A 15,529-nucleotide genomic window follows, 5' to 3' on the forward strand; every position below is an offset into this window, starting at 1 on the left:
ACAGGACTGGACATGCTATTATTCTGTTTTCCACTGCTGGAAAAGCTGTATAAAAACAACAATCATGCCTGATTAATTTAGTCCTGCCAAAATTGAGCTGTATGCGCAAAGGCAGGAGGGGCAGAACGGTAAATAAGAACTACGGGAAGCTGCACAGGGTAGAGGCTGCGATCCCACAATCTCACCCATGACTGTCTAGGTGAAAATCCTGGTCTTCCTCGGGCACGGCACTCAACAGCTCTGCCTCAGTCCCCCTCTTACATAAAACAGAGATAAATTATTGGGATGGCCGAAAGGGTTGCAAAGTGCAGATTACTGTCGGTAAGTAGCTGTAACTGGTGCTGTGTGTGTGTTTGCTGTCATCATGAGCGACATGGTAGGTTAGTTTGGTTCAACTTGCGCTTGTTCACCTCACTCCTCATGAGTTTCTTAATGGGAAGGTACGAGGTGGATGGCTGTTAGTGGGGCAGAGATGGCCAGGGCTGTCCCCAGAGGGGACACCAGGGGCTCAGGGCTGCCCTGGGGACATTCCCATGCTCGGAGGTCCATGGCAGAGCAGCTGAAATTAGATGCCCTTGGAATGTGATCTCAGGGGCACCACACGACCCTGGCTCCCAAAATACGTCTGCCGACACCTGTTGTTCTAGTCCTGCCTCCGCCTGGCTGTGTGATTTCCATGGTCACAACCTTTGGACTCCTTTGAACTGTTTTTTGAAGACTGTTTGGAGCAAGAAGAAGTGAATTGTACTTTAAGTCCAAGATCACAGGTTTCACTACAAGCCAGCAATTGGGTGATCTCTGTCTCACAGTCACTTTTCCACCCTCAGAGAGGAGGCCTCTGCGCCTTCTCCTTTCTCTTCAAATCCCTGTCCCTCCTTTGCTTTTCTCCCCGACTCTACTGACCGCCCTTCTAGCTGATCTAAGCAACCTGGCCAGAGCCCTCTCGTGCCCCTCGTTAAGCCCCGAGTCCCATGCTCTGCTCTCCCTCCTGCCACGGTCCTGCTCCCCGCGAGGTCGGTCCTCCAGCCTCGCACCTGCTCTCCCATCCACGCTGCTTCCACACCCTCCTCCCTCTTCAGCATCAGGTGCTGCTGCTCATCTGGATGCCTCCCGTACCACATGCCGCTGCCGCACGAGGCTAAGGCGACTTTCACCTATGTCACCAGGAGGCCGCCGTGCCCCCAGCATGAACTGCCATCGCGCTAGACTCTGAGGTGAGCAGGCGGGCGGTCAGCACAGGCACTCCCTGCTGCCTTTGGGAAACACCTTATTCACAGGACAATGTGCCTTCTTGGTTTTCATCTTTCCTTAAAACAGTTATTTAATGCGTCCTTTCCTTCCTTCTAAATTGTAACTACTGGAGCATTCCTGAACTCTGTTTATGTTATAAGTGTGTATTACTGTTACAGGATAATGAGACTCGTTATAGCGTCTTGATGTGTGTGTATAAAATGTTTGCATCATTGTCATCCCTACTAACTTTCCTGCTGTCCTCCCTCGCCCTTGGCTTCTTCCCTATCCCTAAACATCTTACCTTCTAGTTTCCTGTCACCTCACCTTTATTTTATTGATTTAGATGACTTATATAAGAGGAAATGTGGTATTTAACTTCCTGAGATTGGCTTATTAAGCTTAACACGATCGTCTCCATCCACTTTCCAGTGAATGACGTGATTTTGTTCTTCTTTGTGGCTGAATAATACTCCATTGTGTATATATACACCACATTAGCTTTCTCCGTCCATCCGTTGGCAGCTGTGTGGGCTGTTTCCACGGCTTAGCTATTGTAACTGTGCTGCTGTAAACATGGGCATGCTTGCACGCATCGCATTACTTTGATGTCGTTAATTATTTTGGGACTATCCCACAGAGCGGTGTAGCTGGATCAAATGGTATGTCCAACTTTACTGTTTTGAGGAATCTCCATGCGGATTGCCACAGTGTTTGTACTGTCTACGTTCTCACCAACCGTGAAGAAAGGCTCATTTTCTCCCACAGCCAGAACTGTTCTCAACCCCCTTTCTTATTTACAGCCTCAATCTCAATTTCTCCCCGCAAGCGCCATCTTCTTGGCAACTCTAACATCTCCCCCGGACTTCTCTTCTGGGTTTCTTCTCCTCTTTTGCCCCAACCCTGATTCTTCTCCAGGCCTCACCCATCATTATTAATGGCACCATATCACCAGTAATGGCCCAAAGCCTCATCATCATCCTGGATTTACCCGATCCCCAGGCCAATAGCAATTTCCATTACTTTTACCTACAAAATGGACCTAGACGTGGACCACATTCCCCACTCCCTCTTGCCACTGCTCCACTTCAAGCTTCACGGTGCTGCAGTTCACAGGGTACAACTCAGTGTCTTCTCATTGTTCTGCTCCTGGCTAGGCAGTAGCCAAGCTCTGTTCTCTGGATTTTCTTGAGACGCTTTATGTTCAGCAAACGCTATGCTCCTTAAAATAACTAGTGTGGATTTTCTGATGAATACAACATGTGCTTAACACATTTTCTTGTTAAATGAAGGAAAGTAGGAAGAGATAGATGAGTCGGTTTCTCCTAGGAAGGCGGCATGAGGGTCTGTAGTAGGGAGTGGGATCTGGGGAAGCTAATTCCAGTGGAACTGGGAAAGAGAGGGGGGACAGGGCAGACGGAAGTCGGAGTGACAAGAGATGTGGAACAGAGCTCCAGACCCGAAGAGCAAAGAAGACAAATTACATATCTGAAACCAGCAAAGTTGGCCAAAACACCAAATGCCAGACCCGACAGGGGTCTGTCTGACTGATGTGCGGACAGAGCCACACTATTGTTTATGAATCATCAAGCAAGCACACAACAGTTCTTGAGTACTTTGAAGTTTCTTCCTAAAGCAAATGCCATGATTGTTTTTCCTGCTCCTGGAAACAACACTGACTCCCCCCCCCCCCTTTTTTTTCTATTCAAAGGATTTATTGACAACTTACATAACAAAGATGAATATGTTTGTCAAACTTCCTGTTGCTATTAAATTGTATTATTGAATTCGCTTTTGGTTGCAGATAACAGAAAATGTAACCCAACCTGGTTCTGATCATGAGAGAAAATTATTGTCTCATTACTGAAATAGGAAAGGCTGTAGGTTAGAAATGACCCAAAAGTCAGCGCTACCACTAAGAGCTTAGTTTTGGCCCACACATCTGTTCCTTCTTCCATGTGGTCAAAGGTAGCCTCTGCCCGTAGCCCCAAGAGCGCTGCCGAATGTCCTGATGTTCTACGCTTTGTTATTCCTAACTTTAGCGAGAAAGGACTTTTCTTCCCTAATCATTAGACAAAAAGTCCTGAGCTTCTCTGGGGACTGGCTTGGGTCCTGGCCTACCCTGAGCCTGTCACTGGAGCCAGGAGAAAGTTGGGTTGCAATTTGTTTAGACCATCAGATTCAACCTTGAGAGCTGGGGTGGGTTCTTGTTCCCCTGGAATGGACGTGGCAGAGTAAATTCCAATGTTCTCTCCAGAAGGCGTTCTAAAATTTGCTAAAGAATACACAAAAATGAACATGGAATTATGAGTTGGCTTACAGGCTTTACAAATGGAGGGAATGAAGCCACAGGTGATGAAAGAACTCAGGACTTGGAGTCAGAATCCAGGTTCCCCACTTGTGTGATCTTAGGCACAACTCTAAAACTTATTATCCCTGGTTTCCTCACCAGTAAAAGGGAGATTAAAAATCAACTGAGGTGATACATGCCTGTCATCCTGGTACTCTAGAAGGCTGAGACAGGAGGATTACAAGTACAAGTGCAGCCTGGGCAACTAAGTGACTTAGCAAGACCTTGCCTCAAAAAAAATTATTATTAATTATTATTATTATTTAAAGGACTGGGATGTAGTGTGAAGACTCTAGATGCAATCCTTTTTTTTTTGGTTTTTCTCCGGAACCGGGAACCGAACTCACGACCTTGCGCTTGCCAGGTAGGCGCTTTTGCCGCTGAGCTAAATCCCCAGCCCCCTAGATGCAATCCTTAATACTACCAGAAGTAGGTAAACGAACAGGGATTCCAGTGCTTACCTGCTGAATAAATGTTTTAAATCAATCAATGTATCTTCAATGTTCTGTATCAATAGATATAATGTCTGGCATAGCCCTTAGAGAACCAAAAAGTACTCAGAGGTGTGCAGAGTCTTTAGGAAAAATTTGCTCTTTGCAATCTCTTTGGAGATTAGTTTTAGCCACGCAAAGGCGGGCCTGGGCCGTTTCTTTAGGAGAGGACCCGGAGCAGCTATCTTAGCTCTCCAGGCGTTTTAGGAATGCCACAGTGAGCCGGGGCCTGCAGGGATGGGTGTGGATCTGCAGTGACCCGGAAATGGCAGGTATTTAGGAGGGAGGCTGCCGTGGGCTCTCTACCTGGCAGGAGCTCAGCTATCTTCTCAAAGCACAGGGGCAGGGCGCGCGCCTACAACCTGGCCGTGCGCGCGCGTGTGCTCATGTGTGAAAGTTTGCTTCCATTTTGGCTTTCTTGTATAAACACAATGACAAATGTTCCTTCAGGCATTCTTTAAGTGACAGAGTGGAACCTCACATTATGCTTGTCTGAGAGGAACGAGAAGCTATGGTTGGCATCAATAATTTGGCTTATTATTTAATGAAATAAAGAGATTTTCATTTAAAGAGCTCAGAAAGGCATGAAAAATTATCCTCAGAAACTGACACCAACTTGGAGCAGTTATGACTGGCATTGCCCCATTAATTTTTTTTTTTTCTGAACACAACACATTCAGCGGGAGCCAAATGGAAACCGGAGCTCTGGAAAAGTCGCGCTTCTGTTTCGTAACTGCTGAAGGAGCTGAGGCTGATTTCCGAAGGGGTGCAGGGCGAACGCTCTTGGTTCCCAGCCGTTGTTCCCTTGGTGTCTGGGCTGACAGTCACCTCGGGTCACTCCAGGGCCACTCAGTGAGGTTAGAGCCAGGAGCACAAGTGTGCCCGGCTCCCTGCCTTTGCCTCGCATGAACTCCATTTCTAGGGCCAAAGTGGACCCTGTTATTGTGGCTGAAAATGTTTTTTGAGGAAACTTGTTGGAAAAAGTACTGCATACACAGAGCCGATTCCAAAACCAATGCTGCTCAGGGAAACACAAAGTTACTCACTTAGGAGCATAATAAGGCACATTCAACGAGACAGGCTGTGGGCTCCTAGCAGGTGTGAGGGCTCCCGGGGATGGCCAAGAGGGTGCTCAGAATTCTGCATGGAATTCCTAAGCCAGTGCAGCCTAAGGAAAGCAAGGCAGGCGAATAGACGCTTTTCCTGTTCTGGCCTCTATCTCTGACAGTGGAACTGAGACAGAAAGGCCGCGATCAATCTGCAAGGTGTCTGTGGATTTCTCCTCCAGCGCTAGCTTGCTGTGATGCAGGCGTTTGTGTGCTTTGCTGTTTCGCTGGCAGCACGACAGCACACCCTTCTTGCAGTCATGAGTTCATCCCTTTGCCTGCTGTAACTCACAGCACCCGGCGGACCACAGTGTACTGACGAGGGGGTGAAAAAACCCAGTTACACGAAGTTGCATCCCATGTCCAGGCCCCTTAGCCGTGTAATGAAGTATTACAGAAAGAGAATTGGATTATAAACATCTTAGAATCATGTTATTTCATTACGCATCTTCCCACTCTTTTATTACTCTTACTAGCACATCCTCCTTGGGTCTCCCCCACTGGCTTTTCTGAATGCCGTTCCAAAATTCCTCTTTATCCATCCGCTCGCTCTAGCAGCTCCTCCTAGACTCAACGCCGTGCGTCTGTGTCTACAGCCTGCAGTTTTCCTACATTATGCACTGCTTTGCCCTTGGGATAATCTATTCTCTTTCCTTGACCTTGTGCCAAGCCGTCCTTGCCCGGAGAGACACTGGGTGTCATGGTAAACAGTTGAAGTGGGAGAAACTAAAACAGATAAGTTAATCACAGAGGGCTGAGGTCAACGGCACGTGAATGACCTTGGGGCCTCCAGTGAACTGGTCCCCTTGGGCGGGAGCAAGCTGCCCTCCAGGCCCCGCCCACTTCTGCTCATTCTTCAAGTCTCTGCTTAGTGTCAGATCGCAGAGAGCTGTCACGGACTCGCCCTCCTCAGCTTAAGTCACATTCCCCATCACGAATACCCCTCACAACCATTCCTGGATGACGACCACAGACTTCATCACGACTTACTCAATATACATCTCCCTGTACTGAACCAGGACTTTTATTTTGGGGGGGAAACTGGGGATTGAACTCAGGGCTTTTGCATTGGGCTACATCCCCAGCCCTTTTTCTCTTGTATTTTTGAGGCAGGGTTTCTCTAAGTTGTCCACACTGGGGTCAAACTTTTAATCCTCCTGTCTCGGCCTCCCAGAGAACTGGGATGATGACCATGCACCACCCCATTTGGCTGGACCATGAGACCTTTGAGGCAAGGACTGTTTCGATTTTGTTCTAGCACAGCGTGTTATAGGTCTGCAAAAATACTTGTTAGATAAATACTTACAGGGAAGGTCAAATGCTATATAGCCACCAAGCCTACTCACACAATAGTGATGTGTCCTAAGAGTTCTGAAGAGAAGAAATGTCAAGAGAGGAGTAGTTTGGTGAAAAGCAGCAGCTTGCAAAGGATGTGCAGAACTTGGGAAGGAAAAGGGCTTAGGGGCAAAACATTTCCCTTGAGTGAATACAATTCATGCAAAGTTGGCTTCAAGCGATGAATGCAATTTTGTACAAACAGATGGACATAATGGGAAATAAAACAGTGCTACTCTCAGAAACAAGAAGATGCATTTCTTTGAAATAAAGCACTTTGAATATAGTTCACTAAGTTTTCATATCATTGTTCTGTAAGAGTTCTATGAAGTAAAAAGCTCTGTGAAGGATAAGTAGTGTGGGATATTCGAGCAAGAACGCACTCAGCACTGCTGACTCTGGTCAAAAGGTGGAGATGACCGGAATGCCATGCAGGCCCTGCTTCCTGGGTGCTGCGTTACTGGGGTTCATTCGGTCAGATCCTAGGCCTGTCCATCTTGTTCACACAGACTCCCATAGGTCGCTCTCTGCCTGCTGTCTCAGCTGATGTGCTCATTGGAAAGCAGTTAGCATCAGACAGCATCGATCTCCAAAGGTTCATTATGCAGTTTTAAAAGTTTTGTTTTTTTTTCTCAAATCCTTCAGCCTCAATGCTCATTAACAAGTCCTTCTGTCTCATCTATAGACTCTGTGCTCACCACCCCAGTTTTGATCAGATTTGTTTCCTTTTTAAAAAGAATTTAGAAACCACTGCCATCTTTAACATTCAACTCACAGCCCTTCCACTCGCAGAGCTGAAAGGAACCTGAGAAATCATCTCATTCAATTCACTCATGTGAGAGGGGAAGATTTTCTTTTTACTGGAAGATTTATTTAGTTAGACTCGGATTTACTTTCTCTGTCCTCAGCGTCAAACTCAAAATTTAGAAACGGAGCACCTGCTGGGACGGACTGGAGTCAGTGTGGAGCAGAGGTGGGGAGTGAGAGCAGAGGCTCGGAGAGAGAAGGGTCGAAATTTTTGATTTGGGGAAGTCACTAGGAGCTGAAAAAGTATCAGTCACCTCTGAAGTCTATTCCCAGACCTGATCTATTACGGTAACCTGGAAAACCAGGCAGCACGAGGCCACTTGCAACATACCTAACAACACTGAGTTGTTTACTTAAAATGATTAAAATTGTAAGTTCTTTGTTGCGTGTATTTTACCAAAATAAAAAGGGAACAGCACAAAACAGAAATGCGAGCCTGCTGTAGAGTACGCAGGACAGAAGTCCTACGGCCACGTCCTGCTCGGCCCAGTCTACCTGTTCTAAGTAATGCAGCGACAAGTTGATGTACTTGGCCTCCGTTAGAAGTTGGCCCCCGACCCCAGTCTTGGCAACTCGTTCGGAGCCAGCCAGGTCCACCAGGTGGAGCTTGGCGTGTCGGATGGTTGCAGACCCGGGCTCCTTGCTTGACAGATGGACAGTGAAGATGCAGTGGGAACGGGTTGAAGCTTGGTTCATAGGCGTCTGTAAGACAGCAATGGCAACACAAAGATCATTAGAAAAAAGATCTTTTTCAAAGACCATTGAAAAGCATCTGAAGATTTAAGTTTATATTCCTAATGGTGCCACATTTCCCATGAGGCCAGTACTGTCAAATGGAGCAAAAATGCTTGGGGCTGAGACCGTTAAAGTGAGTTCTTTTCCATGTGCTCCCTCTTGGATGACTGACAGCAAATGTGGAGGCGGGGGAGGGGGAGTCAGAAAGTGACAAATGAGTGCTAATGAAGTAAAGGTTGAGGGCTTGCATCAAGATAATGACTTTATTTTGCTCTCCAGCTATAATCCACACCTTAACCTTGGTCAGACATACAGACAGTGCATAATGGGAAGGCAGGGCAGTGGGGGTGGGAGTGTGTACAATAGAGATCTCACTGACACCGCTGTGAGCAACACTCATGGAGAAGGGTGCCCATCACTGCTGCCACTGATTGGCACTGAGACGGAGGGGCAAATAAACCAGAAAAAGATTTACAAGGCATAATGATAGGAAGAAATTAAAATGTCATCGTGTACAGAAAATACAGGGTTCTACCTCAAAAATGCAAGAGCTTCCATAAAACAAAGTGATACAAGCTAAAAAGTTTACCAGGGTTACGAGATGTGAGACCTTTATGTGAAATGGATTAAGTTCTAATAATAACAATAATTAATCAGAAAAAATAATATTATTCAGAATGGCAACAGAGAATGAGCTAACAAAGGGTTATGTACATCAAAGACACGCAATCGATAGAGAAGTGATAAGATAACATTAAAGTACACAGAAAGAAAACTTGAATAAGTGATGTGCTGTTCCATTTAGGTGGGAAATGGATGGGAAAACTAAAATTTTATTTTTAAATGTCTCTATATAGCTATATATTCAAAGCGACTGAAATAAAAATGCTGTAGGTTTCATTTACAGAACAAGACAAATTGATTCTAAAAATCATGGAAGAGAAAATCTTCACATAAGAAGAAACTTAATTTTATGAAAGAAGGAAGAAGTGAGACTTGTTCTTCCATACATTCAGCTATATCATAAAGCTGTGATTATTAAAACAGTGTGGCACTGGTGCAGGGGGTGAGGGCCAGGCCTGTGAAACACACTGGGCTCACTGAGGAAGTCTATAGAGCACAGGGAGGATATCACACCACAGTGCAGAAAGGACAGACTGATTAACAAAAGGTGCTGGTACAACTAGCTCCTTCTCTTGAAAAAAATGAATGTACACATAAATAAATTCAAAAATGAATTAAAAGCTCATGTGAAAAATAACACAACACTAACACTAATACAAGAAAATACGGAAGCATATTAATCACCCCAACGCAATACTGGGCACTACAAGATAACACACAAAACAGAAAAATGAATAGATTGTGACCAGATAACCCCAAATGTCAAGACTTGTATGTGATAAGACATGCCATAAAGTTAAAGAACTGGGAGAAGGTATTTATAATACATAGAGCTGACAAAAAAAAAAAAAAAAAAAAATTTGAAGGATATCATCTCTCCCTGTTTCTATGCAGTATTATTTTGGAGGTCCTAGGTAGTACACCAAATAAAAAAAAAAAAAAAAGAATATTTGAAGTAAAGAATGCCTATGAAAAGAAAACTCAGAAAAAAGTAGGCAGAGAGTAAGACTCAGGAGCCCATAAAGAAGAAATCTGGAAACAGTTAATGAAGAAGAAAAGTGCTCGAAATTATACGTAATAACTGTGAAACTTAGAGCCATAAGGAAAAACTATTTCACACCCGTCAGATAGCAAGCATTAAAAAAATAAAGTCTAGTAAAGCAAGTGTGGGGAGGAAGTAAGGAGATGGGATTTGTGTATACTGCTAATGGGAATATCAATAAAGAACGCTCTTTTGAGAGGAACTGCATTTTCCCCAAAATAAGACCTAGCTGGAAAACAATCAGCCCTGACAACTAGAGATCAAAAATGCCATCCCCAATCAGCCTGCTCTCGTCTTACCTCCCTTACGCAGTGGACACCAAGCAAGACGATAGTGACGGCAGGTGAGGCAAGGACAGGCTGACTGAGGCAGTTTTGAGCTCTAGTTTTCAAGGCTGATTGTTTTCCAGCTAGGTCTTATTTTTGGGGAAAGAGAGAATTTGGCAATAATATATGGGAATGAAGCCACTGCCTGTAATCCATGACCCAGTATCACACAGTTGGGGCTATTTCCTAGGGAGAAATCTTGGGAAAGTATACCAGAAAACACATGTGTGGGGTCATTCACTGCAGCATAACTTAGGACAGCAAAAATTGGCGTAAAATATACAATGTAAATGGAAATCTATAATAAAAGATTCATAAACTGGGGGGTTACAGGGATGTTAAAATGAAAAACTTTTGGGAAAATGAACATAAATTTTTAGAATAGAATGCTAAAAGAAAGACAGGAAGGTAAAGAATGACATGAATACCATGATAGAGTTTCTGTAATTACACAAGTCATATATCTATTGTTCATGGAACTATAATGAAATGCATTAAAATGTGGAAGAGAAGAATACAGTAGTTAATGGTAAGTGGTTGCTTTCTTATGGATGAAATGAAAGGCCAACACAGGGACTTTACCTGCAACATGCTATTTACTTTGCTTAAAAATTTCTAGAAGGAAATTCTGGGTTGTGAAAATATTAAATGCTGGTCACACATTATTCTCTATACATCTTAGCGTTTTCTATTTTCCACAAGAAAGAGATTAATCTGACTCAATATATGAGTGATGAATTAGCAGGATCACCCTCTCAAACAATAAAAAAAAGAGGACAATTCCAAATGAATGTGTGTGTGAGTGAATATGTTCAGACGTCCATCTTTGCAGAATGGGATTTAACCAAAGCATTTCAGTCTGGGTTACAAAGGTATCAGATGGGGTAGCATTAAACAGATGCTATTTCAACCAGAAATTCTTTGTGTGACTATACATTTCTGATATACACAATGATTGCTTTATACCAACTAGCAAAGCACACGGATGCCAACGTGCTGGCAGAGTTTTTGGTGATGACGATGTAGCCAGCAAGACGAGTATGCTGCCAATTTGAACCACTACTTGTTGCCACAGTAAGCATGCCCAAATCTAGCCAGTGTGTGATTTTGCACACTAAAGTAGATCGGCAAATAACTGCGCATGTAAAACCGCAAACTCAAATTTAGAACCTAAGTTGAGGTGTTTGGGAAGTAACTGTAAGTTATTTGTAGAACTTAAACACGGGTTTCATTTCGCTGTTATATTCACACAACAATAAATCCTACAGGACTGTAACGAAAGTCAAATTAACAATCGATATACATGAACAACACGGAGACGATTCTCAACAGCTGCCTTCGGCTTTGGAACTGATACGCTGAAACCGCAATCAAATGTGGACCATTAACAAATATTGGAAGCGCATACCCATTTCAGAGGAATATGAGATTTACAAAAAATTAAATTGCATTTCTGGAGTCTGTAATTAAAGTGCAGTAATATGGGAGTCTGTGCCTGCAGTTCTGTGATGTCTCATAAATATTTTCGGCATGAAGTAGTGGTTGGTGTCCTCGTAGATAAAAAAATTTTGTAAACCTCAGCAGAGATTCTTTATGGGGAGCTGTTTAAATGTGATTGGATGTGTCGGTGTCTGCTCTGGGTTTAGTTAAGGAAGTCTGCAGGTCTCAGGGCCGTGCCTCATCGCTTGTCCTTTTTAAAGGTAAAATCATGTTAAAACGTTTCTGAAACTGCTTGAGAACAGATGGCACCATTTAGGCAGATTCATTCAAGCACATGTTTTAAACAAATGTGTTTCTGGCATGAGATTGCGCCTTTGGAAGGATTTTAGGGACGATTAATCATCTGCACGCAGACAGCTCTCACACTGCCTATCTGTGTCTGTGGAGGTAGCTGTGTTAGGCAGTGCAGAGGCAGGAAAGGAAAGGAGACACGGACCTCACCTCAAGGAGACTGTAATCTAGTTGGGACCTAGAGCCAAAACATGGCGGTGAGAGGGAACATGCAAAGGGAAAGAAGCAAAATGTTCAGGAGTGTGATCTCAGCATAGATCCTCCTGCTCGTCCAGGTCAGATGTGTTCGATCCATGGCCTGCAGGCCACCTGCCCTCTTTTCTTTGAAAGTTATAATAAAAATATTTTAAAAAGGAAGCTCAAAGTCATACCTGAGGACTTAACCATTTCCACATCCTGGAAGCTCCCTGTGTCTGCTCACCCCCTGGTTTCCAGACTCAAATGATCTCTGGCTACTTCTCGCTCCATAACCGTGCGTTCTCCTTTTCCTTTATTGTACCCTCTTTGGCCCCTAACAATAGGTGTGTCCTGGGCTATGGCCACCATATTTTTTCCCCTTGGGGACTGTTTTGTACAGCTCCAATCCTCAATGGATGGGATCTGTAGTGTAGTAAGAATCTACATTAGCAAGTGTCAGAACCAGGATTTAAAACCATGTCATTAATACCAAGTTCTTGTTCTTGAATTCAGTATTGATGATGTGGTTTCAAGTCCTGGTTCTGACACTTGCTAATGTTGAAAGCATGAGCAAACTTGCATGTACGGTTGATTTCCATGTCTGAAATGCTAAGTAAGATCTGCTTTGCTGCAGAGTTTAGTAAATACTAAACGAGTTATTGGTGTTGAAGGGCTCTATGAACTGTAAAAGGTCATGCTAATATCCAGCACTGTCCATATTTACTCCATTCCAACGCCTTCTGTTTCCTTATTTCGTGACTCTGAACACCAGATTAGAATGTCTGGTAGCTTAATGGATAATTGTCACTGAAATGCCTTGCCACTGTCTTGACATAATATTACCCGAAACAACAACATTGCTTTTCCTTTGTATCCCGTGGTTTGGGGTCTAGGAGCCGGAGGAGGCTGTGATGGCCTTGACATGCTCTGTGAGCCCTGATCAAAGCTAGTAGTTTAACACTTGACCCTGTACACAGTTACCTTGATGTTTGCTGGAGTTGTCTGAGAACCTCCAGGCTAAAATCTTCCCAACTAGATACTCCTTTACTGGAATTACTAATCCTAAACCTCTTATTTTCCTTTCTGACTTTTTTCTATATAAAATGCCTGACATTTCAAAAAAGCAACTGAAATTATTTCCTCTAGTTTCAGGATCATAGGTCTTTTTCTTATCTAGCAGACTGTCAAAGTACAGGTTTTGAAAAAGAGAAAAATAAGACGAGGCACATCAATTTTATTCAAAAGAAAAAAAGGCTTTAGAGCAATCTGGAACATATGTTTTGAGATTATGATTCACCTTTAATGATAAGAATGGCCTAGTATATCCTGCTATATATTCCTTCTAACCAGTCTGGAATCATTTAATTTCCCCCCCCCATATCCTGAAAGATCTATTAGCTGATTTAATAACATTAGGAAAATCAAACGTCAGAATTAGTGATGGCGCTGTTGAAGCTTGCTCTTTGCACATCAGGATTCAGGAGATTGCGTCCCTGTGGCTCAGTTCTCTAAGAGATGGCAAATCAAAGTCAAGTGGATTTATATAAAAATCTAGATCTGCTAAATAGAAGTACCTATGACAAAGTAAGGAATTTTACCTGTAGAGAGTATCTTCAGTGGGAACTAAATTCAACCATCACCCCTCTTTTATTCTGAAAGATCATCATAGCATCTATTAGATAAGTCCTGGACAATGAAAACAGTATAACCCAAACATCTCCCTTGTTTTGGTTTTACCTGATGGCAAGAAGCATCATAGCCAAATTTAAATTTAGCCACCGATGGCAGTAAGTAACATACCACAGTTGTCTTCCAGAGCCATTTTTTCATGTTTCAGATGGAGTTTTTTTTTTTTTTTCTTGTTCTTTTAAAATTCAGTCTGGCTTAAAAATGTCCAAATCTGACCATGCACATAACCAGAGTAATAAGATCAGACTAAGAGGAGTTTGAACTTCTCAAGAATTTGTAGCAGTTCACTCCTACCTTTAGAGTAAACCATTTGTGTATATGTCGGACTCCACACTAAAAATATCTTTACTATTCTGGGTGGATACAGGTGGTGCTAGCACACCACACAGAATTCAGATGTGCTTTTGTATAATTTTGTTCTTCCAAAAGAAATCCTTTCAGGTTTCATTGTGACAGCTTCAGTGCAATCTTTGAGCATGGACATCAATATCAGAGACAGACATAACTGAGGACAGCGTCACTCACAGAAGAGCCCAGAGGTCCAGTGTTAGGAGAATTTCTTCGCTCCATCTTATGAGCCAATAACATGCTCTCCACACCGGGAAGATTATACAGTTCTCTCTGACTATGGTGATCTCTTTCTGTAGAATTGGCAAAACTCTAAATGGCATCCCTAAACACAAAATCGAATGAGTCATGGAAGATTTTTGGTGGTCATAAGACCCCTGTCTTCTCCCTTCTAGTTCAGAACCAGCATGAGGAATAGACATAAGTCAGGTCAGTAAAAATTAAAAATATCTATCAGCCTTCTTGCTAGAAGAATAGCTCCCGTGCTGGCAAGGACAGGCCAAATCGACTTCTTACCTGTATTCCTGTGAATTCTTGTAAGATAAGCCACAAGCAATGTATCTGAATTAGTGTCTCACCTTGCAGAAATAGCTTTAGTGAGGCTAATGACAGGCCTCTTTGTCCTTGATCCACTTCCTTCTTCCCCTGCTCTGCTAGACTTCACAGTGATGTGGAGTTCTCAAGGCAGCATTCCCCAAGACCTGTCGCATAGCATCCCATTATGAAGACAGGGAGGATAGCAGGGATGCCCTGGCTTCTCCCTTGCACGCAGCCTCCAATCTCCTACCAGTGCCTCCGGGGGGCCCTGCCCACCTGCCTGTGGTGGCTCCCCACTCTTCGCCATTTCTGGGTTGCACCCTGTTCCCTGCTTGGCTCCTCAGATTCTCCTAAGCAACAAAATTACCTGTACTGAATTTCCCATTTCAAAAATTGTGCTCCTGGATGGATCCTAACCGGTATACTCGGCTACAATCAGTTCTCTGATGTAAGGGGCTGGTGGAAATAAAAAGGTTTAGGTTATTTTTCAAGGTTACAGGCAAGATGTCACCTATCCTGTCACAGGAGATCCCTTGAACAAGTATACATACCAACATGGTACCTGCTACTCACTGCCTGGAAGCTTGCTCTTGAAACAATGAAAAGTACTTCACTTGAAATGCCGAAACATTTCCCTTCTCTTCACTTGTCTGTTTGGTGAATCAAAGCTACATTTTGTCTTCCATGGCCATTGTTATCTCATTCTAATTCCTATCATATCATCTTTATTCTTTTACTTCATTTTATTTATTTATTTATTTTTTAATTTTAAAGAATAAAAGAAGGATAACATAATAATAGGGGGGACTTAGCAAATTACAGACAAAATGGAAGGAGATTATCAATGGTTATCATTTTACATATTATTATCTACAAAATAGTTTCTCAGGAAAACAAATAGACAAATAATAGTGAGTTAGAGACAAAAGAGGTAGGAGATT

General features: G+C 43.3%; 1 protein-coding gene across 3 annotated transcripts in view; it reads right to left on the reverse strand.

The window, feature by feature from the left end:
* The window catches only part of Kif6 (kinesin family member 6), a gene marked incomplete at its 5' end in the record, with an annotated part of 243,879 nt that overhangs the window by 187,198 nt on the left and 41,152 nt on the right, over positions 1-15,529 (reverse strand). For all 3 annotated transcript variants that reach the window (XM_013517004.1, XM_013517005.1, XM_013517003.1), the window contains 1 exon segment: positions 7,815-8,021. In XM_013517004.1, coding sequence (XP_013372458.1) covers positions 7,815-8,021 — 207 coding nt within the window.

Source organism: Chinchilla lanigera, unplaced genomic scaffold (genome assembly GCF_000276665.1).
Source record: "Chinchilla lanigera isolate Chin_1 unplaced genomic scaffold, ChiLan1.0 scaffold00036, whole genome shotgun sequence".
NCBI lineage: Eukaryota > Metazoa > Chordata > Mammalia > Rodentia > Chinchillidae > Chinchilla > Chinchilla lanigera.